Source organism: Struthio camelus, chromosome 10 (genome assembly GCF_040807025.1).
Source record: "Struthio camelus isolate bStrCam1 chromosome 10, bStrCam1.hap1, whole genome shotgun sequence".
Lineage (NCBI taxonomy): Eukaryota > Metazoa > Chordata > Aves > Struthioniformes > Struthionidae > Struthio > Struthio camelus.
In genome coordinates this window covers 380,003-407,996 of record NC_090951.1, presented here as the reverse complement: position 1 = coordinate 407,996, position 27,994 = coordinate 380,003, and the positions used below count along the sequence as shown (strand labels likewise).

Here is a 27,994-nt window from a genome sequence, read left to right as displayed (position 1 = left end):
TTTGTTTGTGGTTGAAAATGCAGCCCACTGTGAGGTTTATTGATGCTGCAACACTTTTTTAGCCCAAAAGATATGGATAAGTCAGGCTGTCTACACATTACATGCAGTCCTCTATGTCTTGATCCACAGGAGTAATGGCCTTTTTTTAATATTACAAACTAGTTCTCCCTATATGGACTTTTCCTAGTTCTCTGTTTTGGTGTCAGGATTCTCTGTTTTGGTGTCAGGATTCTGGATCCCGGGCTGCTTCTCCTGTAGTCTCTGCATCCTTTAAGGAAGGTCCTCTGAAGGACTAAACTTAATCTCTTTGGAAAGTGGAATTTGGTTAAATGAGAGCATGATGCTTTGCTTTTCCAGTTTAGTCTCTTGTTCTGGTGGCTAATCTTCCTGCAAAGAGAAATCGGTCATCCTACCCTCTGACTGCGCTGCATGCGGAGCAGAGCAGTCAAGTGTTCTGTGTCTGCAGTTAGTCCACCGATCCTTGAGTCTTGGGCTTGTTATCCCAGCCCCACAGTGGCTGGGATTATGTTCTAGGGCAGAGGGCAGGAGGGCTTGTCTTGGCTTTTGGCTGTCAGCTGGTGTGTTTCCACTGATGCAGAAGGTCAGAGATTGTCTCTGACCATCTTAAGCTGAGTCATGTAGTTTTATAATTCACCTGTATGGGAGCTAAAGGAAAAGGCAGGTTGTCTTGTGTACATCACCTCCTGAATGTTTGAGTACTTGGATTGGGATCCAGGAAGATGGCACAGTGTAACTATGTCAGCTTCTTTCAGGCCAGCCCTGCTTGAGAGAATGCCAGTAATGGAGAAAGTCACCACAAATGGCCCTACTGAGGTTGTACAGACCAATGGAGAGACAGAGCCAGCAGTGCTGGAAACCAAACCTCCACCCACTGGATTGCAGCCTACTAGCCAGGTAATGGAAACTGGTCTAGGATAAGTTTCCACTGTCTGTCAGACCACTGTACTTTCCACTACCCTTTCAACAGTAAGCTGAGACCATCTCCTTCTCCCTCTCTGCCTCTGTGCTGGTTCTGGCCTGGTGGTGATTGTGTCATATCTCTACCCTGATGGTTCTAGTGTTAAGAACACACGTGGGGAAGGGGTTGTGGTGAGGAGCATGAGAGCAGGATGGGATAAGGCCATGTAAAAGCCTGACCTATCTCAGTGTCCACAAATCCTATCCTTTACTGTTATTGTGGCTCAGAGAGTGTGGAAACTAGATCTTTCCTGCAGCATGAGACTGTGGCCAGCAGCTTTGTTAGCCTTTAAGCTGAGAGCAAGTGGAATCCCTTATATTTGCAAGGGAAGGCAGCAGGAAATTGAATGTGTAACTATTTTGTCCGCTTTTTCATTAGGCAAATGATTTGTTGGACTTGTTGGGGGGAAATGATATAACACCTGTAATCCCCACTGCACCTACAAGCAAGCCAGCTTCTGCTGGTGGAGAGCTCCTTGATCTCTTGGGAGACCTCAACCTAACAGGTGAGCAGGCGGCATCTCTTGAAAGCCTAGATCCTCTCTCCTGGGGTGGGATGTCAGTCTGATGGCCAGCAATGGGAGAGGGATGGCTAGCAAGTGTTCCTCACTCTCTGTCAAGTTGCAGTCTTCACCCTTATTCTTCCCAGAGTCCATATCAGCATCCAGGTGTGAGTCAGTGAATGAGGTCACAGGTTGACTCTGTGTGATTAGAGATTTGCTGATGAGATTTGGGCGTTTTCACACTCCAGCCTGAAAGGCTATCAGCCTTTCCAGAGGGGAATCAGGAGATGAGAGGAGTTCATTCTTTTTGGAAGCCTGCTAGCTCAAGAGGAGCCAGTCCTTGCTCATTGCAAGGATGGTGAATGCAGATGGTGATTCCCTTGGTGAATGCAGAAGGGGAAGATGACAACATAGATGACACTTGTAGAGCTTGATGTATGGAAACATGGTATGCTGCAAGTGATCTTGAAGAAGGGGTAATTAGCCTTCATTTTCTGACACCTAAATTTTATAATTCTCCAATATTTTCCTTGTAGGTTCTCCTGTCTCTGCCCCTGCCCCTGCCCCCCAGATATCACAACCTCCATTCCTGCTTGATGGGCTTTCATCACAACCTCTCTTCAATGATATTGCTACAGGTAGGGCCATGTAAATCCTAAGCCTAAAGTGCGATGGCACCCACCTTCAGGAGGAAAGAGATGGGCTGGTAACAGAAAGTGAGGGCCTGGGAGGGTTTGGGAGGGAAGTGTGGAAGCATAACACAAGTGTGGAGGCGGGGGGGGGGGGGTGCTTAATCTTCAGAAGAGCTCAGATCTGGGGTAAGGTGAATGAGCTCCCTGATGCTGTGAGTGATCTCCAGATTCTGCAGGTCTGCTGCTCTTACGTTTTCTGCAGGAATCCCCTCAATTACTGCATACAGCAAGAATGGGCTGAAGATTGACTTCACCTTTGAGAGGTCAAACACCAACCCCAGCGTCACTGTAATCACAATACAGGCCTCCAACAGCACAGAGCTGGATATGACAGATTTTGTTTTCCAAGCTGCAGTACCAAAGGTAGAGCCACTTAGGGCAACTGTGGTGATGAGTTGAGGGCCAGCTGCAAATACTTATTGATCTGTGATTTCCTACAGAGAGAAACAAGCAGCACGGTAAACAAGGCAATGGAAGGCTAGTTCTGTCAGTTTGGGCTTTTTCTGCTTGGACAAGTCCTTGCTTTAAATCCACTACATTCAAAGAAGGCTGCTAAACTACACCCAGAAAAATGTTAGGTTAAAAGGAAGACCAAGACACCAATCTTTCCCTTATTCTTAAGAACCATGTCATGCTTTTTGCAGCTATTAATACATGAAAAAAATGTTTTGAAGTTATTGGCTCCTTATAAAAGGAGAGATGAAGAGTTTCCAAATGGTGATTAGTAACTGTCCTCCTGTAAGTAGTGGATTGCCCTTGCGTCTCCTTGCATGTAGCTGCAGCACAAAGTGCAGGAGATGGATATTGCCTAGTTTGTAGTAGAGCAGACCATTTAAGCAGGGTAAGATTGGAATGTTCCTCAAGTTTGGGAGAATATATTCACTTCTGGGAATTAATAATGGTCTAGCTGGCTTAATTCAGCTAAGTTTCATACAAGCCACAGGAAGTAACAGGTGTGCTGAGCAGTCTTGGCTGTTCTTCTGAGTGTGGTGCTTCAAACAGTGCATAACTACTGACCTTGGCATGCTACAGTGAGCCCTTGTCCCCTAGGATTTGTCATCTGGACCTTACTCATATAGCATGCTTGTGGGCCAGTGATGACTTTTTTTTTTTTTTTTTTTTTTTTGGTATGGATAGGGAAATGAAGCAGTGATTGTTTGACTTCTTGGTCCTGACAGTTATATATACAGCCACGAGGACCTTCTTTGCCTTCTCTTGATGCAGAGAAATCTTTTAATTTATATTCTTATTTGATTAGACATCAAACTGTTTCTGAAAAGCCTTTGTCCTTTCTTCAGACATTCCAGCTGCAGCTCCTGTCTCCCAGCAGCAGTGTCATCCCTGCATTTAACTCGGGGACCATCACACAGGTTATTAAAGTCCTGAATCCGCAAAAGGTGAGTAATTCTGAGAACAGTTAAGACTGTTGTCTGGAAATTGAGCATTTAATTGTGGTTGGTTACGGATGCATCTCTGGGAGATAGGGAATGATGTGTTGTAATGACAGTCACTTTTGTTTAGGGTCTGGAAAAAGTTATGAAAAAGGACTCCTTGCAATGGTTTGGCCTTTTATTTGGTCATACTGCGAAAACAGCTTCACTGCTTTGCTGTCTTCTTGAATTTCTGGAGTGTTTCTGCATCAGCATGGTTGTTAAACACATTTTTAGATGTCTCTTCCAAAGGAGCTGAACTTTATTTTTGTGTGTGTTGCATAAATGAAGTCTGAAAGGAAAGTGTCTTACCAGAGAAATGTATTTAAGGTTCTCTCTTGCTAGCTGCAGGAGCATTTCTTAATCTTTGTTGCACAAAAATTGCTTGACCCATAATCTTAGCAAAATTGTCTGTTTTCTCAGGTTGTCATTTGTGTATAATATGTGATGCGTGTATTTTTAAACACTTAAGGGGAAGAATCTTTAACTATGATTTAATAGCAATTCCATTTGTTCTATAGTCTTCAGAGATAGGCTTCCAGGACTGGGAGAAAACAGACTTGAGGGGAGGGAGGGCATGACCCACATGTCCTCCTTAAAAGAGGTTTTGCAAGTATTCAGAAGACATCAGAAAGAAAGATAAGAGATCACTGTTTCCTCTTCTGTGGAACAGCTTTAAGATCTTCCTACCTTAAGCATTAACCTGTGAAAAACTTAGGTACTGCTCTGGATATGTTAAAGTATTACTGCTAGACTGATGTACAAATTAGAAAAATTCTCCAGTCTTAGCAAAAGATTTCGTTGAAGTGACTGTCTTCTAGTGCGTGGTGTCTGTGATTCCCATGCCCTTCCCTCTGTCTCTATGCAGTGTGTTCCCCTCTGCCCCTACATAATGAGGTTTAAGGGTAGTTATTCTCTTTTGTGTCTTGCACATATCTGAATTTCTGTGTGGACGAAACTTGGTGGTACTGGAGAGCACCTTTCAAAGACCACCTGAAAGTTATTTTCTGAACTTGGGAGGTTTTAGGAGTTTTCCTGTAAGGTGTCTGGAGTTGTAATGTGCCCATCTCAGATGGGCCCTCAAGCCAAAATATACTTAGATAGTTGGATGCTTTCTTGCTGGAATACCAGAACTCCTGTGAACACTTTGGAATGCTGAGGTGCAAAATAGTATTTCACTGGCCTGTGCTCTTGACCACTCTTTATCTAGTTCTACATCAGGCATTTGTGCATCTCTTACTGTCATTTTGATTGCTACTGCCTGAATGTGCAACTTTGCAAGAACCTTGTCCATTAGGTAGTGTAGTTACCTGGAATATTGAGGGAGGGAACCTCAGAACAGCTTTGCTATTTAGGAGGTAGCTTTTTATCTTGTCACAGTTGTAAAAAGGCCTGTTCACCCGGACATGGACCATGTCATTCTGGCTTGAAGCTGATGGTGAAGGTGAGAACTGTGATGAGCAGGTTGAAAGGCTGGCAGATCTTAAAATTGAACTCTTGTCAGTGCGGATGAGCAAGGTTACACTCGTACGGTGGAATGGCCAGTTTCCCAAGACAGCACCAAATCTAACAAAAACTGAAACTGGTTAATATAGGTCTCCTAACAGTAAAGCACAGTTTCCTTAGCCTGAAGCTGGCTGGGGAAGTCTTTGTCCTCCCTTCCTCCCATGTGCTGTTTTTGCATATTTCCCTCTAGGTTTTGCCTGGTATGGGGAGAAAAGACAGAAGTAGCCAGTTTTTTGCTTTTCTTTCTAGGGTTTCTGCAAACAAGGCTTTTTGGGAGTGAGGAGAGCAGAGAACCTGGCTGGAGCATGCTGTGCTCTGGCTATTATTAAGGGGCACCTAGTATCTGGATGACAACCAGCTGAGGGAGTGTAAAACAGTCTCTGAGCTGTTTCATCATTTACTCACACCAGGAGGAAATGCTGTTAAGAGTCTCTGTTTCCAGTCTATCTTAGGCTTTTTCCTGCAGTGCTACTGAGCTATGCAGTACTTGAAGTTACCAGGCCACTTCTGCTTCGCTGAGTGATGAACAGCTAGCATGAGAAATGACAACTCTCCCTTTGAGCCCAAGTGCAGAGCAGCAGAGTCCAGATCCATCTTCTGTATTCTTCCATTGTTGACTGGGATTTGAAGGCAGTTATTGTTGTATTTAAGGCTTTTAGTGCTTGAGAGAGCAGGAGCAGTGCAGAGATGTGAGTAGAAGCTGTGCTATAGGTTTTCTGAGCAAGCTCGTACCTGACCTGAGAACTACAGTGAGCAAGCAACGTTCTGCCAAATTAAGCACTTATCTACAGTGTCATAGCTCACCCTGGACATCCTTCCAGCAAGCTCTTGTGGTGAGGAAAGGTCCATATTTTGCCCTCCTTGGGGGTGGGGATGGACTTGAGGGGATTCACTAATCTTTAATGAAGACCTGAGTGTGTTGTGTTTTTTTTTTTTTTTTTTTCTCTTGTAGCAACAACTACGTATGCGGATTAAGTTGACGTATAATCACAAGGGCTCAGCAATGCAGGATCTAGCAGAAGTCAACAACTTCCCCCCTCAGTCTTGGCAGTGAGGCTCTGGCACCATTCTTATTCTCACCCCACCCAATCAAAGGAACTCTGGGAAGAAGGTTGTGATCCCTGGAAATCCCCCCAAACCGCACCATGGGCATGGGGAACAGATGAGACCTGCTGATGAGGAGGAATTTTCCTGAAGTGATTGCTGACTTTGAAGCATATCTGTTAAGACTAATCTCCTCTCCTCCGCTGATGAGGCTGGCTGCTTGTGGAGGCTACTCTGCACTCCCTCACACATGCATTCACAGCCAGAAGCAACATTCCCTTCTCCCCCCCCAAAGAAACACAGCCTGGTTGGAAGAGAAGTCTGGAATTTCTTGCAGGGAAACTTTCTTCTCTCTGCAGCAAGTGAACAGCTGCCCCTTCTTTCTGCTGTCCTTTTTCCCTGGGGAGGGCAAGGTGCGTTTTCATTCATTACTAGCTGGCTTATCTTCAGGCACTTTCATTTGGGGCTCAGATTGGGGACTTAAAGAATGTTAGGGTGCCCTGCCTCTTTCTTCCTGTATCTCCTTTGTCTGAAGGGGTTGGAGGCTTCTTGTGGCCTATTCTGTGCATCACTATACACACACACCTCTTAGTTACGCGATACATACCAAGAGCAAGTCAGGCCTTAGGAGTTCATCTGCAAACCTGGGACAGTGTGAGCAAGGAGGTGCCTGGTGAAAGTTGATCAAATTGCTTTGGTGCTGTACTTGAAAGTTTAAGCCCTGACACTTGAATTTTCTTTGCTTTCTATCATTGGCTGCAGCTGTGCAGATTCACAGTCAGTTTTCTGTAGCTGCCCCAGGGAGTGTGATGATGTATGAAAGATGTAGAGATCCAAGCAGCTGGTTTACTGCTACAGACATTTTCAAAGCCTTTAACCCATTGACTGTGGTTTATGGGTAAAAAGGACATGCTCAATTTTGTAGATCACCCTTTGAGCAAGGGCCCTGTTGCCTGCTGGGAGACTCATCAGAGACTATGCTGCAAAGTCACTTTTCCCAGTTATTCCAGACCTTCTCCCCAATTTAATTTCCAGAGCCTGTTGTAGATCCCTGGATTCCATTTGAGTTTGTTCTGACTGGGACATTTGTGTTGTATCTGTAACATTGGCACTGAAATAAAGACCATGCGGTTTAAAGAGACCTTTTCCCATTTTGTTACTTAATTGATCCTTATAGTTTGCTCCTTGCTCCCCTTTCAGATAAATCTGTAATAGTTCAGGCTCATCCTCAGACTGAAAGGAACTGAAGTGTGTTTTTTGTTTGTTTGTTTGTTTGTTTTAAATAAAGGCCAGTTGTTTTGAGTATGTGGGTCCAAAAATGTGAAGTCTAATACTCTTCTAAGCGTAGGGAACAGCCGTGTTGAGTCATGCTTCCTAGTACGAACTGTTGTTCAGGTAGCAATGTTTCATGGAGATGATATATAGGGCATAAGGCACAGTGTGAGAGGACTATTCAGGTGTTCAGCACCCTTCAGGGAGCGAGAGGGAAGGGCGTATCTCGGATGTTCATCTGTGAGCGTGCTGGTACTGCAGCTTCCAACCCCAATGCTGGGGGTTGCATCTTCTTTATTTCTGTTACAGGGCTTTCCAGACGGTAATCCTTCAGTGGTGTGACAGCAAGCTTAGGCCCTGGCCTTTATGTGGCTGCAAAAGTGCTAACACTGGGCTCTAGTCCTTGCCAGAAATATTGCAGGAGTGGAGCACAGTGTGTTTAGGGAGAATTAAAGGACCAATTCTGCCCTTGAATCTGAAGCAGGAGGCCATTTTAGTTTTTCAAATTGCTTTAGTTTTAACTGCATTAAGCAATATGGCATTGGACTAACTGCATCAATGACTTCAGCGTTCATCCGTGTGGTGGAATGAGTTCTTGTTGGAGGATGTTTTTGCTGCCTTACTGAGAAAACCAGTTAGGGCCTTTGAACTGGGGAAGAGGCATTTTATTCTATTGGAACTAGCATCAGCAAGGGGCTATAAAATCTAGCAAGAAAGACATGATTGCCTTAGAACAGAACTGGTGCTGGGTTGTGACAGGATCTTGGCTTGGTATCTGTGGTTAGGTGCTCTGCTTCAGCTAGAAGCACAGTGAAACAGGCAGTCATGTACAAAATGACCAAATCGGAGTCCATTCTTGGGTGCTGAGCATCCACTCTTGTTATTTCAACTGCAGTTGTGTTTATTCATCACCCCACTAGCTCAAACTCCTTAGCATCACAAACTGAGCATGTGGAATCTAGACTAATGAGCTCTGAGGGTGTCCCAGATATGATACTGAGCTAATGGAAAGTCTGTGCCTTAGTTCCTGAAAGCCCCATGAGCTCCCTCATTCTCCTCAGAGATTTGCATGTGGTCACTTGTACTGAAGACTGTACTCAGTCTCTGTTCCTTTTTGTCAAGAGCATCACTGCTACAGTAGGATTAGATGAGGGGGAAAAAGAAGTAAATGGTCTCTCTCCTGGCCAACTTGTTGCAGCATAGTTGGGAGCAGAGTATCTTGTCCCTCTTGTTGCACTTGTTTTCTGTCTGCTAGAGCAGGTGAATTTTGTAGTTGGTCTGGTAAGCTTTTTGCGGATAAGTTCCTCTTCTGTTCTTGGCTTCTCCAACCACCTTTGTGCAGAAGTGTGTGTTGTGAGGTTATTCTGCCTGTCATATTTCTGAGTCAGGCTAAAGGAGATGGTGCATGTACCTGAAGGGTATTCTGCTTGAAGCCGTCCCTTGGCTTTGAAGTACTCCCTTGTGGCGGCTGAACATTCCTGTTGTCCTTGGAACTCTTTCCCTTTCTCTTGCTAAGGGATAGGGTGCTAACGTTATCCCAAAATGAAGGCTGGGTTTCACACTTTCCCCTATCTTCAATGCCAGATCCCTTTGCTTGCTCCTTGACCCTTGGTACATCTCTTAGCCTCTGTGCTGCTTCTTTGTTTTGTCGCTGGAGAGTACTCGCTTGTCCACCTCGTGAAGCGCTCTGAGGACAGAGTGCGTTCAGTCTTTATTCCACCAGCAGAATGCAAGAGTTTTTATCAGTCTGCTCAACCTGCTCCTTGCTTTAAGGTAAGGGGGACATACAGGGAGCAAGATACAGACTTCATGGCTAATCTTATTTATATCTGCATTGGAGACTTTTTAGCTGGGAGAGGTTGAATGTTTTTTTTCAAGTGAATGTATTGTCTTTTGAGCCAAGAGATGGCAAAAAGATTAGTGGCCATATTGGACCTGAAGGGGGAGGAGACATGGGAAGGTCTTAAGATTTGACTTTGTCCAGCTTTGGAAGGGACAAAATATGGCCTTGAACAACTTTTTGAAGCAATAGCAGTGAGGGGGCTGCCACCTATACAGGACCATGGATCTTTAACTCAGAAGATGCTGAAACAGCTGGCACAGGTGCTTCAGTCCCTTCCCCAGGGCTGGTACTGGCTGCAAGATGGAGCAGCAAAGATGGCTTTTTTTAGACCTGCTGGTGCGCTTTCTATGTGTTCATTTTCTACTTGGGGGCTGTGAGGGAAGAAGCTATGGGACTGCTTCCCTCTGTGAACTTTCACTCTATTCCTGTATAGTCCTTTTTCTTTCCTGACGTTGTAATTTGCATTTTACATGAATCCCCATCCCACCTCCTTCACAGTATATTTAAAAAATAAAAAAATTAAAAAAAAATGAACATGCCATTGGAGCAGGGAGCCTGGTGGTGTTCTAACTTCTGCAGACTTATTTTTGAGATGTGAAAAATTTAAATAATTGCTAAGTCTTAGGTGAGTGAGGAGCATAACGGATGTAAACATTTACATGGGATGCATTAGACTTCTGCTGTGTGTATTGTCTTTTGGTTGAAACAAATTACGAAGTGACTAACAATAAAATGAGTCAATATTCAATGATTTAAAAGCTGTGCCTTGTTGCTTTTTGCAAGTACAGGGGGATAGGCCTTTTTTGTTCTTACAGTTGGCCATAACAAGGTCGGACAATGTGAAATAATAAGCAAGAAGGTAGTGCAGATTTTTCAAAGTTTTCTGGGAAGCTTAAAGAGCAAAATGAGTGCTGACAATTATGAAAAATTATTAAACAAGTGATGTGAAATATCCTTCTAAAAGAGAGCTTGTCAGCTAGAGGCAGCAATACACGTCCAGGTGCTAGAAAGATGTGATGAGAATTGAACATAAGAAAAACTTTCCTGTATCTGCAGCCTGTCCTTGGAGTTGATTCCCTCACTAATTAAAAAGCCTCTTTTCATATTCTGTATGCCTCTAGGATGAAGACTGCTGTAATCCCATTATCCATTAAAGCAATATAAGTGCCTGCTCTGAGTTCTTCCGTGTTTTCTAGTTGCAGTAACATTGCATTAGACAATCTTCTCGTGTGCGCTCCGGCACACAATTGCACTTCCTTCTGCAAAATGTGATAGCCTCTGTATTGCCATGTGTCCATCCTTTATGGAAATTCTCTTGAGGCAAAATAGTTACAGAACTATTGCTATACTATTGCTATAATGCTGTAGCTAAAATCCATTATAATTCTACCTTTCTGTAGGGAAAGCTCCGTGAAAAATGGATTTGATTTTTTTTCCCCCCAAGCTTTTCAGCTTATTTATGTAGTATGGAGGTGTTAAGAACTAGATGGCCTTTTCTGTGACTGCCTTGGCTAATGACATGAATTAATAAAAAGTGGCTAGGACTGCACTTAACTACAGTGATGGGATGAGTTGTCTGTCAGTTCCATATTCCTCCAGATACTCACCTGAGCATTTAGATATGGTATCTAAAACTGCCAGTTTGCATGGCATCAAGAAGTCACTCGTCACAGGTCCTAGTTCTGGAGCGGGACAGATTGTTCAGAAGCATTTCCTTGTCATTCCTTCCATCAGGACAATGCTGACCCAGTTATCCCTGTGAGTCTAGCCTTAGCCCTGAAAATACTGCACGGGCAGTGCTGTGCACTTTCAGAGTGTACGCAACACATACGCCTGCAATCCTGATTCTTTGACAGCCCAGGAAGATGGCAGGAACTTTTTAAAGGAAATGTATTAGAACTAAGAGAGCGTTTGGCACAGTAATAATGCCAGTAGGGACACATAATTTGGAAAGCACATCTGGAGTTAACTCTGAAATTAGACCGGAAGTCAATGTATCGGGAAAGAATTGTGATGATGACTTAAGATTGAGCCCAGATGCTCTCTTGAGAGCGGACTTGTCGTGAGGGTGTTTGACTTGTGTCTTTGTTAAAGTTTGGAAACACTGGTGATTATGGAGAAGGCAGGAGGCTTTTGTTACCTTGTTTTTTAAATGCTTGACCTTGTGCGGGAATGAACAATACCCGCCTCAAAGCATTCTTTTCAGTCTGCTAAAACAGCATAGCAGTGAAAATTAGCATGTAATAGTTAAGACTGCCTGGTGCTGATGTGATGGACAGCAATTGCAGGAAGAAGATTTTCAGATGCTCTGCTATGTAACTTCAGCCATGGGAGGCAGGAACACGGGTTTTGCTATTGCTTGTCTGAGTAAGGCTTCATCCACTTAGATGTGAAACTTTGAGTGACTGGTAACAGACACTTGGGAGGTGAGCACCCAAAATCTTGTGATAGACGGTTCTACAAAATACAGGTAAGCTTTTATCTTCTTTCCTTACCTGGTTCGTAAGTAATTCCTACCTCTTTCCCTTCTTAAGAAATAGCTGTATAACTTGCATTAGCGAAATTGCAAAAATATCCCGAGCAAGTTATTTTTGGTCGGCTAATGTCACAGTCCTCATGTGCTGACTTTACAAATTTTTCTGGAATGTCTCCAGTTTAATGCTAATTTTGAAATACAGAAGATACCTGCTTTAATTCCAGGCAATTAAAATAATGGAAAATCCGAATCTATAATCTTAGTGAAAAATTCTAGGGTCACAGTTTGGTTGTTGAATGATTCTTAATACATTAATTTGTGTGTTTTAGCTGTGTTAAATGGAGTAAAAATGGACACTTGCTAAGCTTCGAAGCCTATTCTGAATTATTCTGGGGGTCTTGATCGGTTTTTGGCCTTTTGAACGTCAGTGCCCCGGGAAGGGGGGGACGGAAGGAAGTGCTGAGGCCGGGAGAGGAGGGGGGAGAACGAGAAGGGGCCGGCGACGCTGTCGGAAACCTTCGCTCTTGGTGCAGCGCGGGGTGCTGCGAGCGCCCCCCCCCCCCGTCCGGTCCCGCTCCCCCCCCCTCCCCCGGTCCGGTCCGGTCTGGTCCGGTCCGGCCCGGTCCGGTTCCGCCCCCCCTCCCCCCCCCGGTCCGGTCCGGTCCGGCCCGGTCCGGTTCCGCTCCCCCCCCCCCCGGTCCGGCCCGGTCCGGTCCCGCTCCCCCCCCACCCCCGGTCCGGTCCGGTTCCGGCTCCCCCACCCCCGGTCCGGTCCGGTCCGGTCCGGTTCGATCCGGTCCGGTCCCGCTCCCCTCCCCCTCGCGGTGCGGTGCGGTCCCCCCTCGTCTGGTTCCGCCGCCCTCCCGGTCCGGCCCCCCCCCCCCCCCCGCGGCGGGGCGGGACGGGGCGACGGAAGCCCGCGTGCTTCCGGGGCGGGGCCTGCGCGGGGCCGGTCCGCCGCCGCCGCCGCCGGCCGAGGTCTCGCCGTCCGGCCAGTGATGGGGGAGGCCGGGCCGGGGCCGGGGCCCAGGGCGCCGCCGGAGCCCGAGGAGGCGGCGGCGGCGGCGCCTGGCGGCGCGCGAGGAGGGGGCCGGGCGGGGCCCCGCGGCGGCATCCGGGTGCTGAAGGTGGGGCCGGGGCCGGGACCCTCCGGCGGCCGCCCCCGCCGCGCCGCCCTTGGCGGCAGCCGGGCGAGGCCGGGGGTCGGGTGGGGGCCGGGCCGGGCCGGGCCGGGCCGGGGGGGCGGCGGCGCTGCCCGTCTCGACCTTGCCGGGCCGGGCCGGGCCGGGGGGGGCGGCGGCGGCCTGCAGCCCCGCCTGGCTGCGAGCGCGGCCGGGCGGAGGGGGCGGCGGGGCCCCCCGGCGGGTCCGGGGCGGCACGCCTGCCGGAGGGGGAGAGCAGCCGAGGTAGCACCTAACGGTCTTGTTTTGCTCCCTTGGCAGAGAAACGTGAAGCGCAATGGGAGCAGAAGCTGCTTGAACAGGAGTCGGTTTGGTTCCCGTGAGAGGGACTGGCTGAGAGAGGACGTTGGACGAGGCTGCGTATACGTTTATGGAGGAGATTCTGCAGTTACTGCTTCCTCTGACTTGCGCTTGGTCCTTTGTACGGTGGACACCCCGGTATCTGAGATATGCGATGGAGAAGAGAGGGAAAACCTCTTTCTGCAGCTTCATGGAGACCTGGTCAGGTGAGGGCTGAGGAAGCATAGCTCTGCTTTGAGGAATATGTGCTGTAACATGCAGGGCTCTCTGCTTGTTGTATGCCTACATATGTCATCAGGGTTGATATGGAACAGACAGAGGTGGCCCAGAGTACTGCAGTTCATAAAGCAAGGTCGTGGTGAGCCTTTTGCACATCTTAGTCAAGCCATAGGTATTTTAGCTGGGAGGGGCTGACTGGCTCTCCAACCAGAAATAGATCCGTATTTTGTAGGTAGAGGTTACTGTTCATGTACTTCTTTATTATCGTTTGTCTTAGTGCTGTTTTAAAATCAATAAAACGTAAGCCGGTTAAGAGGCTGTAAGCGATTATTCTGAGTCAGTAAAACAGGTATAGTACTTTGACAGTTATGTCTAATAATGTTTATATGTTAGTAATTTTTTGGCTAAAAATATCTTCTTAAAATGAATTGCAAGGTAAATAACAATTAAAAGTAGACACAGAGGTAGCATAAGGGTTATATAAAGAAAGCTTATGCTTCAGGTCATGCATTTTATGTCTGCAGGTTGAAAATAGACCTTGGCATAGGGTTTAATGTGTGCGAACTTTATGCTGAGTGTATTATGGACTCCTCTAGGTTTACAAGCACCCATTAGGGATGTTAGAATTTAGACTTTGCATTGATTCTTCTGGACTTAAAATTCAGTTATAAAGTTGCTGCTCCTCTTTCCTCACAAAAAAAATGCACTATGATCCTGTTACTAAAGACTAGGCGGTAGAGATTGACATCACGAGCTGAACAGGAGCAGTATCTGGCTTCCAGAAATTGAAATGAAAATCGTATGTTGTACGGGTCCAAGGATAGAAAACATATCACGTATGTTTGATCAGATAGGGGGGGTGCGAGAGGCAAGAGATGTGGAGAATAGGATGCAATTAAAACTGACCGTTGAAAATGGTATTTAGACCTGTTTGTCTTGTCGTGTCTGGGTTATAGGAAACGGAGATAGGTCAGTTAGAAAGCCGTTAGATGAGGATAGACAGACACTTGAGTGGAGCCATGGAGGCAGCTGAAAATCTCCATTCATTGACTGAAGTATTTATAAGGAAATTAGCTTGCTCTGTACCATTGCAGAGAATAGAGAGAGCATTTAGAAGAAAGCATTGACCCCTTACTGCCGATCGCAGGAAGACTGGCTGAATGTATATCTCTCTTTTTGCGCTAGATAGCAGTGCCTGTCTTTGATTTGTGGCCAGCTTTGCACTGGATTGACAAATTGGTCCTGCCACCAATGTTCTGGAAGCAAACACCAAGTTGTAAACCTGGTTAATTCCCACTCGTAAACTTGTTGCTTCATGGTGCGTCTAGCAATTTGTCAAGCTTTATCTTGAGTTTGATGGAGAGTTTTTGATTCTTGCATGTCTGTTGCCTTTGTAATTCTCAGAATATATTTGCCACAAGAGGGATCCCTAAATTACTTCCCGTTTGAGGTGTTCTCAGTAGACAAATGGGAGTTACCAGTGTTGCTTCAATCTCTGTTGATAACCGGAAGCATGCCCAAATGGTACCTGCTTGCATTTCCACAGGAAGATGACAAAATGCTCAAGGTATCCTCATGCTCTGCTGAGATAATTCCTTCCTTGCACAAAGTTTGCTGATTACTTTAATAACGTGTTTGTGAATACAGATTGCTCAATCAAGCATCTGATTGCATTTTTCCATGAGTGTGTTAGTCTCCCAAATAGCTTCTGAATTCTCCACCCTTTTAATCTCAGTAGGTGACTTTCTGTCAAAACCTGAGTATGGCAAAGGATCATATGGTGTGGTACCTGACTGAATGCTACCTGGACAGCAAATGGAAGAATAACAGAAAACTTCTTCTTCATGTATTTGCTTTAAATATTCAGTAGTGTCCTTGTGATCTTTCTGCAGTTCCCTTCTAAGTATGTATGCAGTGGAGTCGGTTTCTGACAGAATTTTGTCTTATTCTTCACAGTGCAAGTCAAGGATCTTCAAGGTTTTCCTTGCTAGAATCTTTCTGTTAGCATCCTTTCCTATTCAAAAATATCCCTTCCTGCAGAGGGGAGGATTAGACAAAAATAGCATGGATACCTTCTTTGGTCTGGATACCCATCGCTACAAAACTTCTACTTAAGAAGGTTTGAAAACTGATTGTTACCAGTGAAGAAGAGCTACACGTGCAGTGGGAATTGTGAAATTGTTGCTGCTTCGTTTTGGCTTTGCTTCTGTCTTCTTACCACTTGCACGTTTGCCTAACAGAGCTGCCTCTCCCACTCAGTGGAAGCGGCCAGTATGCGATACGGATGCGGGTATAATGGGTTGTTTGTATCAAGTAGCAGCTGCTGTGACTGCCATGGTGCCAAGTATTCTAGCGTCTAGCGCGTATTCACATTTCTTCCTCTCAAAGGGAAAATGTATTTTTCTACCTCAAACTTTAATCGTTGCCTCTGGAACCTGTTGGCCTTGGTCATGCTAAGGAAGAAGGTTCCGTATAGAAACTCTGCCATTCAAGCCACTTGTTCCAGATACTGGATTTAGTTTTCCCTTTCCTGCTTTCCAGACCTGTCTTAGATTTTTATTAGTAGACCGCATTGCTCTTGACAGGAGTTGGAGCAGTGATCCATTCAATCAGGACTCCAGAATGTCTCTAAGGGCATCCAGTGAACTGCTTCATACCCTGGTTTGAAAGTGGTTAGTAGGCAGCAAGCTGGTTTGTTCACTGCTTTATTTACAGCACCCGTACTAGACCTCTGTGTGTGAACCTGAGACATGTCATTAAGTAAACATTTGGACTCTGCTCTGGTGTCTCTCGAGTCACAGACCCAACTTACAGCTGGTACCAGAAGAATAGCTCTGCCAGGGGCTGCAGTCAAACATCCTCCCGCCAGATCTCGATGCTTGAAATGTGTAACACCAAGCCATGCTTCATCTGCTCAGTGGTCAGTCATTGCATCCTGTGTGCCTACAACTTTTTAGGTGCAGATTTTTCTGTAAACTCCGGATCTTTTGCAAAATAACAAACTTTGAACAGCTTGCAGCTTGTGGCAGTCAACTTAAATTCAGGCAGCTTAATTTTTTGGCCCTGGCTCTTGTTTTACAAGATATAAAGTGGATAGCATCATCAAGTGTAAAGTCTTCCCAGTTACATAGGCAAGCTGTCTTTTTCCTGATACTGAGGCAAACTTGGATTCTGTTTTCTAAAAAACATGAAGCGTTACCAGGTTACTTCCATGTGTTTTTCAGATCAAAGTTTGGCACAGCTATAGATAGATTGTAAGAAACTTCTTAGGAGATAACGAGTTCCATTTTACTAGTGCAAAAGGATGGACTGACTTCTGAAAAATCATGTGTTTAAAGTTTTAAAATGTTTGCACTACTGTTTTGTATGATTTAGTGCAATAATTGCTGTGGAGGTTAAACTCACTTTCTAGTGACTATAGAAATAGAAAGAACTGTACTGTTGGCAAGTTGAGCAGTAGTAATTGTCTGAGCTTAATACTCTGGCATTACATACCTTAAACTCCTGTGAATGCTGAGCGTTTGTTCAATTTGTTTTGGAAAGTTCAGGTGAATTTGGCTTTCCTACAATTTTTTCACTTCAAAAGGCATTCTAAATAATTGAAGACTGTGCTTTTGTTTGTCACACACATGTGACAGCATGTGACTTGGATACTAAAAGAGAATAGCAAGGCTTTCTTTGCAAAAAAAAAAAAAAAACAGTTATATTTCAACATAAAGCACTACATTATCTGGATATGTGTACAATTGTTGGCTGTCTCTTTATTTCTTTTTCTTTGCTGGTTTAAAGAAGGGGCAGAAAGAAGCAGCCGTTTTCTGCATCTCGGTTGTTGTTTTAATTGAAAAATCCCAAACCAGCAGCAGCAACACCCCCTCTCCCTCCCTCCCTCCCTCCCTGGCACACACCTGATTACATCTTAAACTTTAAACTTGTCTGAGTATAGTTTTAATGGATAAATTTTGGAGTTGCTTTTGGTCACATTGCAAACTTTATGAGATTAGGATAGCCCTTAAAAATCAATTAAAAACTGTAACTGGCGACAGGCCTTGGTAAGAATAAACAACGTTTTTGGTTGGTTAAGACAGCTGATGTTTGATAAACTAAACTTAAAATCCTATCAGTCCTATAAAGGGCGGAAGAACGACAGATTTCCAAGCAAATCAGCTACATCAGTGAGTGATCCTCTGGGTGGGTTTGGGGAGAGAGCAAAATTTCCTTTCTTTGTCCGTTAACTTACTTATGGGTTGACATTTCCCAATAATTTCTGCTTATGTTTAGGGTTGACTAGAGTCTGTAAATTCTACAGAGTTTATTGTCAGTTTATTGGTCGGTAGAGCTCCAAGTGGGAGGAAGGGGGCCATTTCATATTCAGTCCTTTGGATAGCGAGCTGATGTATTTCCATATTAAAAAATATAGACTTGCCCTAATATGACTTAGCAAGCATTGAGAGGTAAGAACTGGTTTTTTGTTTTGTTTCGTTTTTGTCTCAGTTGCATGTCAACCACATTTTCTTTTTGTGGTAGAAACTTTGTTGTTTTGGACTTCAACTTTGAGAGTAATCCTGCTTCAGTGTCTGATCCAAAGATCCTATCTGTGAAGCGAAAGAATTGCAATATATGTGCTTGAAATGCCTGAGATCAGTTAACTTCTTGAGGTGTGTGTCCTTCTGTTGACTACAAAGGAAGTCTGAATGACTAGATGCTTTTAGATGGTGCATGTTTTGTGAAATCGGTCCTGCCTTAAATATAACTGGCAGCTGTAAAGCTGTCAGTAATAGTGGAAATACCATAGAATAATCATTAAAAAGAATCATTAAATATTTTTGTACTTCGGTTGAGAAGAAGGTGGAAGGTTTGTAACATACAATAGTAAAATATTTCAGGTTAGGACATGCTGTATGAATGATGTATAATGCCAGTTAAAGTTTAGTAGAGAACAGGCCTTAACGACCTTGATCTTGATACTTTGAAATTTCAAGCTTGGTCGCCAAAGGCGTTAGCCATGTGTTGCACTACATGATGTTCTGATATGATTGAGAGAAAAGCAACACACAACCAATAAAACTGGTTGATGTCTTACAAACTGGAAATCGTTATTCAGTGTAAGGGGTTTTCTGGAAGGGGGGGGTTGTCTGAATTAAGAAAAGGAGACTACTTATACTGTTCAGTTGCTCTATTAATGATCTATGGCTAAAAGAAAAAGGAAACAATCAGGAAAAAGAGATTATGGGAGTGATAAGTATTGACAAGTCAGTGCTACAGGCTGATCTAGTTGGTTTAACATGGCAGTATTCTCTGGAAGAGGCTGCTTTTCAATATAGCTCAATGTATTTTTGTAAAAACCTAGTATACTAAATACTAAAGAATAGAGGAAGGGGGTATAACTTGCAAAAACTGCTGCTCAAAAGGACGTGTGGATTGAAGGGACGTGAACAAATGTGCCATTCAGTCACAACATCACAGTAGCTGAGGTTGGAAGGGCCCTTTGGAGATCGTCTAGTTCAAACCTCTGCTCAAGGATGGTCAGCTAGAGCAGGCTGCTCGGGACTGTGTCCAGTCGCGTCTTAAATATCTCCAAGGATGAGGACTCCACAACTTCTCTGGGCAACTTGTTTCAGTGTTGTCTTATGTTCAGATGGCATCTCCTGTGTTTCAATTTGTGCCCGCTGCCTTTTGTTCTGTCAATGAGAAGAGTCTGGCTCCATCTTCTTTACACCCTCCCATGAGATATTTATTCACATTGATAAGATCCCGCCCCCGAGCCTTCTCTTCTCCAGGCTAAACAGTCCTAGCCCTTTGAGCTTTTCTTTGTATGAGAGATGCTCCAGCCCCTTGGTCATCTTTGTGACCCTTTACTGGACTCACTCCAGCAGGTCCATGTCTGTCTTGTACTGTACAGCCCAGAAGTGGACACAGCTCTCCAGGTGTGGCCTCACCAGTGCTGAGTAGAGGGGAAGGATCACCTCCATCAAACTGCTGGTGATGCTCTTCCTAATGCAGCCCAGGATACTGTTGGCTTTCTTTGCCATGAGGCTGCATTGCTAGCCCATATTCAACTTGTTGTCCACCAGGACCCTCGTGTCCTTCTCTTTCCAGCTGCTTTCCAGCCAATCGACATCTGGCCTGTACTGGTGCATGGGGTTATTTCTGACTGAGGCAGGACTTTGCACTTCCCTTTGTTGAACTTGATGAGTTTTCTCTCTGCCCATTTCTCCAGCCTGTTGAAGTTCCTCTGAATGATGGCACAACCATCTGGTGTATCAGCCGCTCCTCCCTTTTGTGTCCTCAGCAAACTTGCTGAGGATGCACTATGTCCCATCAGCCAGGTCATCAGTGAAGATGTTAAGCAGTACTGGAGCCAGTACTGACCCCTGGGATACCCACTAGTGACTGGCCTCCAGGTGGACTTTATGCCGCTGATCACAACCCTCTGAGCTCTGCTGTCCAGCCAGTTTTCAATCCACCTCAGTGTCCGCTTATCTAGTCTGTACTTCATCAGCTTATCTGTGAGGATGTTATGAGTGACAGTGTCAAAATTCTCACTAAAGAGAAGATAAGTGACATCTGCTGCTCTTCCCTTATCCACCAAGCCAGTTATCTCATTGTAGAAGGCTATCAGGTTGGTCAAGCACAATTTCCCCATCGTAAATCCGTGCTGACTACTCCCAATCACCTTCTTGTCTTTCCTGTGTCTGGAAACGGTGCTCAGGATTAGTTGCTCCATCATCTTCCTGGGGATTGAGGTGAGGCTGTCCAGCCTGTAGTTTCCCAGATCCTCCTCCTCGAAGACAGGAGAGATTTGCTTTCTTCCAGTCCTCAGGAATGTCTCCTGATGGCCATGACCTTTCAAAGATTATCGAGAGTGGCCTTGCAGTGACATTGGCCAGCTCCCTCAGCACTTACAGGTGCATCCTGTTACGTTCCCACACGTTCATGTCCAATTTGTTCAAATATTCCCTAAACTGATCTTCTTCCACTGAGGGTAAATCTTCCTTGCTCCAGACTTTCCCGCTGGTCTCAGAAGCCTGAGATTCCTGAAGACCGGTGAGAATCTTCAGATTCCTGAAGACTCAGTCTTCTCCATGTCCTTTGTCACCAGGTCCCCTGCGCCATTCAGCAGTGGGCCCATGTTTTCCCTGGCCTTCCTTTTGCTGCTAAGGTAACTTGTAGAAGCCTTTCTTGTAGCCCTCCACGTCCCTCCTCTGGGACAGAGCCCAGCTGGGCTTTGGTTTTCCTAACCTCATCCCTGCACACTCAGTCTCTCTGCAATCCTCCTGGGTCACCTATACCTTCCTCCTCCTCCTTATGTTGGAGTTTAGGCAGGAGCTCCTTGTTCATCTGTGCAGGTCACTTGCTGCTTTTGCTTGATTACCCGCTCATCAGGATGGACCATTCTTGAGCTTGGAGGAGATGATCCTTGAATACTTTCTCTACAGGGCTTCCAAGGATTCTTCCAAGCAGATCCTTGAAGAGGTCAAAGTCTGCTCTTCTGAAGTCCAGGGTTGTGATCCTGCTTTTTGCCCTGCTCCCTCCTTGTAGGATCCTGAACCCTACCATCTTGAGGTCACTGCAGCCAGTGTTGCCCCTGACTTTCACATCCCTGTCAGTCCTTCCTTGTTTGTAAGTATGAGGTCCAACAGGGCACTTCTCCTCCTTGGGCTCCTCGAACACCTGTGTTAGGAAGTTGTCACCAGCACACTCCAGAAATTTTCTGGATTGCTTGTGCCCTGCTATGTTGTCCCTCCAGCAGATATCAGGGTGGCTAAGGTTCCCCCATAAGGACTGTGACCTGCAAATGCGAAGCTTCTTCCAGCTATCTGCAGAAGGCCTCATCTACTTCTTCCTGATCAGGCAGTCTGTAGCAGACGTCCACTAAAATGTCACCCATGCCAGTGTGCCTGCTAACGCTGACCCATATGCTCAAAGCTAACTCTTCACCTATCCCCAGGCCAAGCTCCATGCGTTCCAGTTGCCCTCTCATGTAAAGGGTAACTGCCCCTACTTGCCTTCCTGGCCGGTCCTTCCTAAAGAGCCTGCATCCGTCCGTCGCAGCACATCCGTCACAGTCGTGTGAGCTATCCCACCATGTCTCCATGCTCTCAATGAGCTTGTAGTGCTGTAACTGCACACAGCCTTCTAATTCCTGCTATTTGTTCCCCATGCTGCATGCATTAGTGAACAGTACTTGAGAGGCACCCAGGCATGCTGATTTCCCAGAAAGGGTACGAGAGTTTTTCCCATAATGTTGTCCTGTAGGCACTTCCTTGTTTACGTGTGTATGCTCGGGGTGATTTCACTTCAGCCCCGTTTTGTTGATTACAAGGTCCCTTCTGTTCGTTTGACCCCAGACCTTCTGCTTGCCAACCCCATCCGCCACTCCCTCACTTGATTGTTGGTCATTCTCTCTCACCCCCATCATTCCTAGTTTATATCTCTTTTTTTACTAGACTGGCCAGCCTGTTGCCAAAGATATTTTTGCCCCACTTAGTCAGGTGGATCCCGACTCTTCCACGAAGTCGTTGGTCAAAAGAGGGTCCCATGGAGAAGAGATGATAATTTGAACCTGGAATATAAATGCTGCAGCATATTGAGAAGAATCAAGAAGTCACCATACCTTATTTGGATAGTCCCTTCATGGATACAGCAAACAATAATGGTGCTAGCACTTACAGAGTACTGATAAGCTAAAAAATTTTAAAGAGTGTGGTAAAAAATGATTTTGAGTCAAGGTAAACTCATTGTACTGCAATAAATTTTGAAGAGCATGTTAAGCTTCATCTTGAAGAGGAAGTCTGAGATGGTTTGATTCCTGATTTATAAACACCCACTTAAAAAGTAGATGACTAAAACACAAGGTCCAGTGACTGGAACCTGAAATGGGGCACATTTAGGTTAAAAATGAGGATTTTTAATGGTGGATAATGAGTGGAGCAATTGTAACAATTTATTTTAATTCCATCTTACATCTTCAGGGCTAAATCTTTTAAATTGAGGGGTGTTTTTTTCCCTAAAATAAAGTTCTAGCTTAGCCAGAAACTGTGGTTTTATTGCAGAAAATAACAATCCAGAATCTCTGGAGGAAGTGGGATAAGAAGATCAGAAAATGTCTCTTCTGTTCTGAATATACTAAACCTGATGTTTTGGGAGAAGTTACTCCCATTTATTCAGGTTAGCCCCTGAATCCTTCCTACTGTATGTTGCAGTTCTAAAAATGTCTTTTATTTAAACATGCTATTTGAGTTGGTTTATCAAAGTTTGAGAGTCTTACGCTGATGAGATCTAAAGAGAAGGGGAAATTGTTTTTCTTGTCTTTCTTTTTAGAAGTCATCCTTCTGCAGGATTCTCATGTGCTTTGCTCCCAGCTGTATTTGGAAGAGAAATGTGTTTAAGTAGAGTTCTTTTATATCTTTCAATAATTGTAAATAGGATTTTTTTTTGTTTTGGGGGGTCTAGATTTTTTTTGTGCAGTATTCCTGATTTTGTTTCTTGTCACTGTTTCCTCCTGCTATTCTTTGAATCATGGATGGAAAATGATCACTTTGGATTGTATGGGTTATACCCGTTGCTTTTGCTCTCCGCTTCCCCTCTGCAATGTAATTCTTCAAAGTGCTACAGTTTTGACAAGCGGGAAGTACAGAGCCCAAGGATATGTGTTTGCCAGACCTTTTTGGAGGAGCAGAACAACCAGTATGTCAGTGCTCCTTAACACTCTTAACTGCAATAAGACATAATAAATCTTTCTTGCCTTCTCGAACTTTCTTGTATGTTTCGACAGGAGACTGGAGCCCACGGAAAAACCCCTTCAGATTGTGTATGACTACTTGGCTGGCTTGGGTTTTGAGGATCCTGCCAGAATGCAGGAAGAGGCAGCAAACTCTGATCTCAGCTGTATGATTCGCTTTTACAGTGGTAAGAACTTGTATACGCGCATGCCGTCAATCTTCCTATAGCTTTAGCTGTGAGATGAAAGTCAGCTGAAGCACAAGTCCTTGACTATTGGGTTTATAGGTGGCTGCTTCAAACATACAAGATATCAGTAGGCCTTTCTTAAAATAATTTTCAAAATTAATTAGAAAAAGCATAATGAATTTTGTAGTTCTCTTGACTGTATCTGTGTGCCTTGGAGAAAAGACAACTCCATAGGAAGCCACGAGATTGCTCTGTTGTCTTTATTTTTTGATGTTACGACAAACAGCTCAGAGCTCCAAACGGGATCAGAACAGGGGACAGAATGTGTGAGATTGGCTGAGAGAATGGTGTAGGAGTGGGGGGCTTTCTCTCAAAAAAGATGCTGAGAAGACAGAGGCCCGTGACTCAGACTGGATGGGCAAGCTCAGAGCTCGAATGTTGTGGGATCTTTACGTGCCTCAACAGCATACCAAATGGAAGAAGCTCTCTAGAGCCCAAACTGCCCATTTGTGTCAGATGTGACAGATGGGAATCTTAGCGGGTCACAGACTTTCTCTGATGGGGAATTGTCTTTATTCCTGCTATGGCTATAGGTGGACTTGTATAAAGTGTAGGCTGCTGTTGGAGGTGCTAGCTCTGCCTGTTGATGCCTGCCTGTCCTTACTGCATGGGAGTGTGTGTGCTTGCTAATGGGAGTATGGAGTTAAGCATGGTCACAGTGATTTTCAAGTCCACGCTTAGAGCTGGAAAGAGTGAGAGGAGCTTGCCTATGCCTGGAAATTAAGACTATCCTTATGCACAACCTGAGGAGCTACATAATAGCTGGGATCCAGAGTGGAAATCCTTGGACATCAGCTTCAGGCCTGTTATTAGTGCTACAGCGTGAGTGGCACAAACGTTTGAGAGGGGATAGGGAAACCAGGGGATTGGTGTAGCTTCCTAGTTAATAATATCTAGTACTTGAAACAGTACTGCTGTGGCAGTGAGTAGGATACCAGTTTTGATCCCATAATACTGTTTTCTTACAAAAGTGGGGAGCTGGTCTTTCAGCTTGACCAGATCCAAGCACTCGTTATGTGGATGATGAGAGTTCCTCACTGTAAAGGGTATCTTATGCCAAACTTCGTGTCCCTGATCCGAACATGGGAGCATCTCAACAAAGTTGCTGTTATAAATAGCTAACTATTTTAGCTACGTTCAGCCCAACATAGACAATGTCAAACGTTTAAAATTTGGCAAACTTAAAACCCTACTTTTGGACCGAGAAGCAGTATGATAGCTTAGTAGGTGCTTACCGTTTTGCTGTAAGGAAAGTCTGGAGTATGGTTTGTGTCTGGAAGTGGGGTGTATATGTAATCAATAATGAGAATATTTTTCCAGCAGGTTTAATTAGCGTTTTTGTCATTGTCTGGCATACATATGGGCTACTCAATACCTGCGGGTTCCTGCTGCTAACAGGCATCAAGATGCTTTCCTAAGTAAGACAAAGGACCAGCTGCTGGGGTCTGTCTTATGGATTATTTTGGATAAAATGCATATAAACTTAAGATGGGGAGGTTCTTAAAATTTGAAACTCATTGGTCCATCATTCAGACTTGTTTATGTTTTTAAAATATTCCATTAAGTCTGAATGTTTGGAAAATTATCCTGAGTTTCTTAACCAGTAAGATACCTAAACAGTAGAGAGTAGAACCAGTAAGATACCTCAACAGTAGAGAGTAGAACCTCAGAAAAGCATTTGGAAGATTTTTCATTATCTTGGAGGGGGGAAGAGGTAGGATGACCTAAAAGTAAGCGTGTTTAGATTAGAAGGCGGAAGTAGAATTCTGTTTTGCTCAGTAGAGTCACAGTGCTCCACTGAAGTGAAGTGATCAGCACTGCTAATGCCCTTGCTGCTTGCATAGGAAGACTACTAAGTTGACAGAAGAGTGGAGAATCTCTCAGCAGTCTAGAATGTGTGTCTGGTCTGAGTTAAAATAAGTTTCAACTAGTATAGCAATCCAAAACGGTATTCTAGGGAATGGAGGTGGAAGGGAGCAATAATTCTAGTGGCTTTTAGAATGGAACTTCATGAACTTACAAATAAGAGTGCACTAAGAAAGGGCTTGGATAGATCGAGACACAGAGTCCATTGCTATTGAGAAATTAGGGCTTGCAGCAGTCAGAAGTTGTAAACCAATTGATTATTTTATCAAGAAAGCTTGTAGGTCTGGTCAGATTAGAAAAATCAGAATACGTTAAGTATGTAGGAGTCCTCAAGAGATATTTAAGAAAGAAATGAAAATGATAAATGGAGAAGCAACGTGTGAGTAAGAGTGTGAAACGCTACAATCCACACCTCGCTCTTACCTTAAGTTGGATATGATTTTGTACCTAGAGATTTCTGTTTCAGGGTAAGTATTTCTTTGTAGTTCAGCACATAGATAGCTGCAAAGATTGCAGGTCAGTGACATTATTAGTATCTGGTGGAGACATGCTGTGCATTAAAAGTAAAATATATTCAGAATCAGGTGGCAGTTTGACTTTAGTCCTCCAATGCTCTGTATAAAATTCTCCGAAACATATTTCCTCCTTTATTACAGAGCCTAGGGTAACAAGATATATAGTCAGCAAAACAGAATATGTGACCCATTTTTAGGATTAGAAGCCTTCCTTGTGTTTCTCACGTGGGTTCTTTTGATATCTCAATAACACGGCATGTCAGTCTACCTTGAGGAGGAATTGACAGGGTGAATGGATTTCTCTCGCAGGAGAAGAATGCAGTATTTCGCACTTCAGAACGTTTGCTGTTGGGGTGTATTCAGCGTTTTGGCTTGTGGCTATTAGAGGCTGTCAGGTGCTGCAGCCTCTCAGTTCTTCCCCAGCTCTGTTAGCTTGCCCCATGTGGAATGAAAGTTTGTTTCCAGGGGCAGCACTGTTCTAATGATTTAATGTTTATATTCAGTGTAGAGTGTGAAAGGGTTCATATCTACTGAAATGCTCTTACTTTGCTTGTGACTACTCTGAAGTGTCTCTAGGATTCTTTTACGCTCTTCTAACTTGTGTCAAACACTTCCTAAAATGCAGGTTTTCTTTATCAAAGAACAATGTAATTTGGAACAGATTTCTGTGTATTCATTGTAGTTTGGTCTTTTGTCATGTGGTTTAAAGTGTAGGTATTGAAATAAGCTTCACAGTGTCCTATCAAGATGTTCTTTTGGGGGCTTCATTGCTATTAATTCTCATAGCCCCATTTCCTCCTTATTAAGTAGGATTGTAGAATGACAGATTAGAAGGATAGAATAACCATTTCAGCCATCTAATTTGGACAACTTCAGCCTCTAACCGTTCCGTTATATTATTTTCTTCAGAGACTGAAGAGTTTGCTATGTAATTGTTCTCCCTATTTTGTACTCTTAGACTAAGATTCTATCACCTTTACCTTTTCTTAGATAAACTAACGATCAAATTCTTCTGTCTGTCGTTGAAGCGAGTTTTTTCCAATCCTTTAATTATTCTTTGTTCTGTAAGTGTTTTCTGCGTACCAGTTTCCATTCCTCTTGTACGTTCTCTGGTTTATATGTCAGTAGATTTAATTAGTTCTTCTAGTCTGTCCCATACTGGTAGTTCGTGTCCAGCTGATTGAGAAGAACATGAAAGACTCGGTGAATAGGTTTTGTCTCCAAGGACAGGGGTCTTTGTGTCTCAGTGCAGGGTTTTATGTTTTTTCCATTTTTTTTTTATCACCTGCTTTCAGAACATCAAAATAATTATGTATTTTGACCTGTTCTTTGTCCCGGTCTTTTAAAATACTTTCCTCTTGTTGAGGAAAGAGTAGTGAATAGTGCAGAACCAAGAATGCATCTTCTGGTACACCCTTTTAAAATAATGATTCCTTGTTCGTAATTACAGCCAAACATACCAGTTGTCAGCGTAGTGTGTCACATATAACTCGTACTGCTTTTCTTTCTTAAAAGGAATATTGAGCAGCACAGAAGTGCTAATATGTATTGCTGCATAAATATTTGTTATTGAGGCTTCATCGAGGTGCTTCATGCCATTTGTAAGTCTACCTGTTTAATTTGTGTTTTAGCTTCTGGATCGTTTTGAGGGGTTTTTTTTACTTTTTTTACTTTGATCATTTTTAGCTTCATCATTTTGAGTCACCAAAATGACAAACAGCCCAAACAGCCACAGTTTGACCCTGATTTAGAAGCATTGCTGTGAAGAGTCAGTGAGACTACTTAAAGTGACCATTTGAAAGAAATAGAGACAGTAACTGTAGCAAATACAGCGTATTTGAAGTTCTCTCTTTTATACAGAGTCCCCCCCCGCCCCTGCAGTACTGTTTTTCTAAGGTCTGTTTTTCATGTTTGAAGTTCATGACTCCTGGTCAGAGCTGTGTGCCTGCGATGTCCACGGTTGTGTCTGCCACCTGCTTCTGTTGAGGAGAGCTTAAAGACTGCCTTGGCTTTTTCTTGCACAGAGATTGAAGATGCAAATTAATTTCCTATTGGTAGTACTTCTAAAAAACTATGGAATTGTTTCGTCTTCTACAGTACATTCCAGTAATTGTGCCTCTGCATTTCAGTCTCTCGTCAATAGCTCTTCTGTAGCTTCCTATTGTCAGGATCTTCCATTTCATTCTGGAGAAATTGATGA

The 27,994-nt window shown here is 44.2% G+C and overlaps 2 protein-coding genes across 5 annotated transcripts in view; both read left to right on the top strand.

Moving 5' to 3' along the window:
- The window catches only part of AP1G1 (adaptor related protein complex 1 subunit gamma 1), a 46,674-nt gene extending 39,380 nt beyond the window's left edge, over positions 1-7,294 (top strand). For all 3 annotated transcript variants that reach the window (XM_068956446.1, XM_068956445.1, XM_068956444.1), the window contains 6 exons: positions 774-915; positions 1,358-1,484; positions 2,018-2,119; positions 2,376-2,536; positions 3,472-3,570; positions 6,062-7,294. In XM_068956446.1, the coding sequence (XP_068812547.1) occupies positions 774-915; positions 1,358-1,484; positions 2,018-2,119; positions 2,376-2,536; positions 3,472-3,570; positions 6,062-6,163 (733 nt within the window). In that variant the 3' untranslated portion in view covers positions 6,164-7,294. The remainder of the gene's footprint in view (positions 1-773; positions 916-1,357; positions 1,485-2,017; positions 2,120-2,375; positions 2,537-3,471; positions 3,571-6,061) is intronic.
- A 5,448-nt stretch (positions 7,295-12,742) lies between these two features.
- PHLPP2 (PH domain and leucine rich repeat protein phosphatase 2) overlaps positions 12,743-27,994 on the top strand; it is a 40,762-nt gene continuing 25,510 nt past the window's right edge. Inside the window, exons 1-4 of one of the 2 annotated variants that reach the window (XM_068956443.1) lie at positions 12,842-12,871; positions 13,187-13,431; positions 14,849-15,011; positions 23,220-23,353. In XM_068956443.1, the coding sequence (XP_068812544.1) occupies positions 14,995-15,011; positions 23,220-23,353 (151 nt within the window). In that variant the 5' untranslated portion in view covers positions 12,842-12,871; positions 13,187-13,431; positions 14,849-14,994. Of the gene's footprint in view, positions 12,872-13,186; positions 13,432-14,848; positions 15,012-23,219; positions 23,354-27,994 lie in introns of both variants that reach the window. The other variant, XM_068956442.1, reaches the window with a different exon arrangement.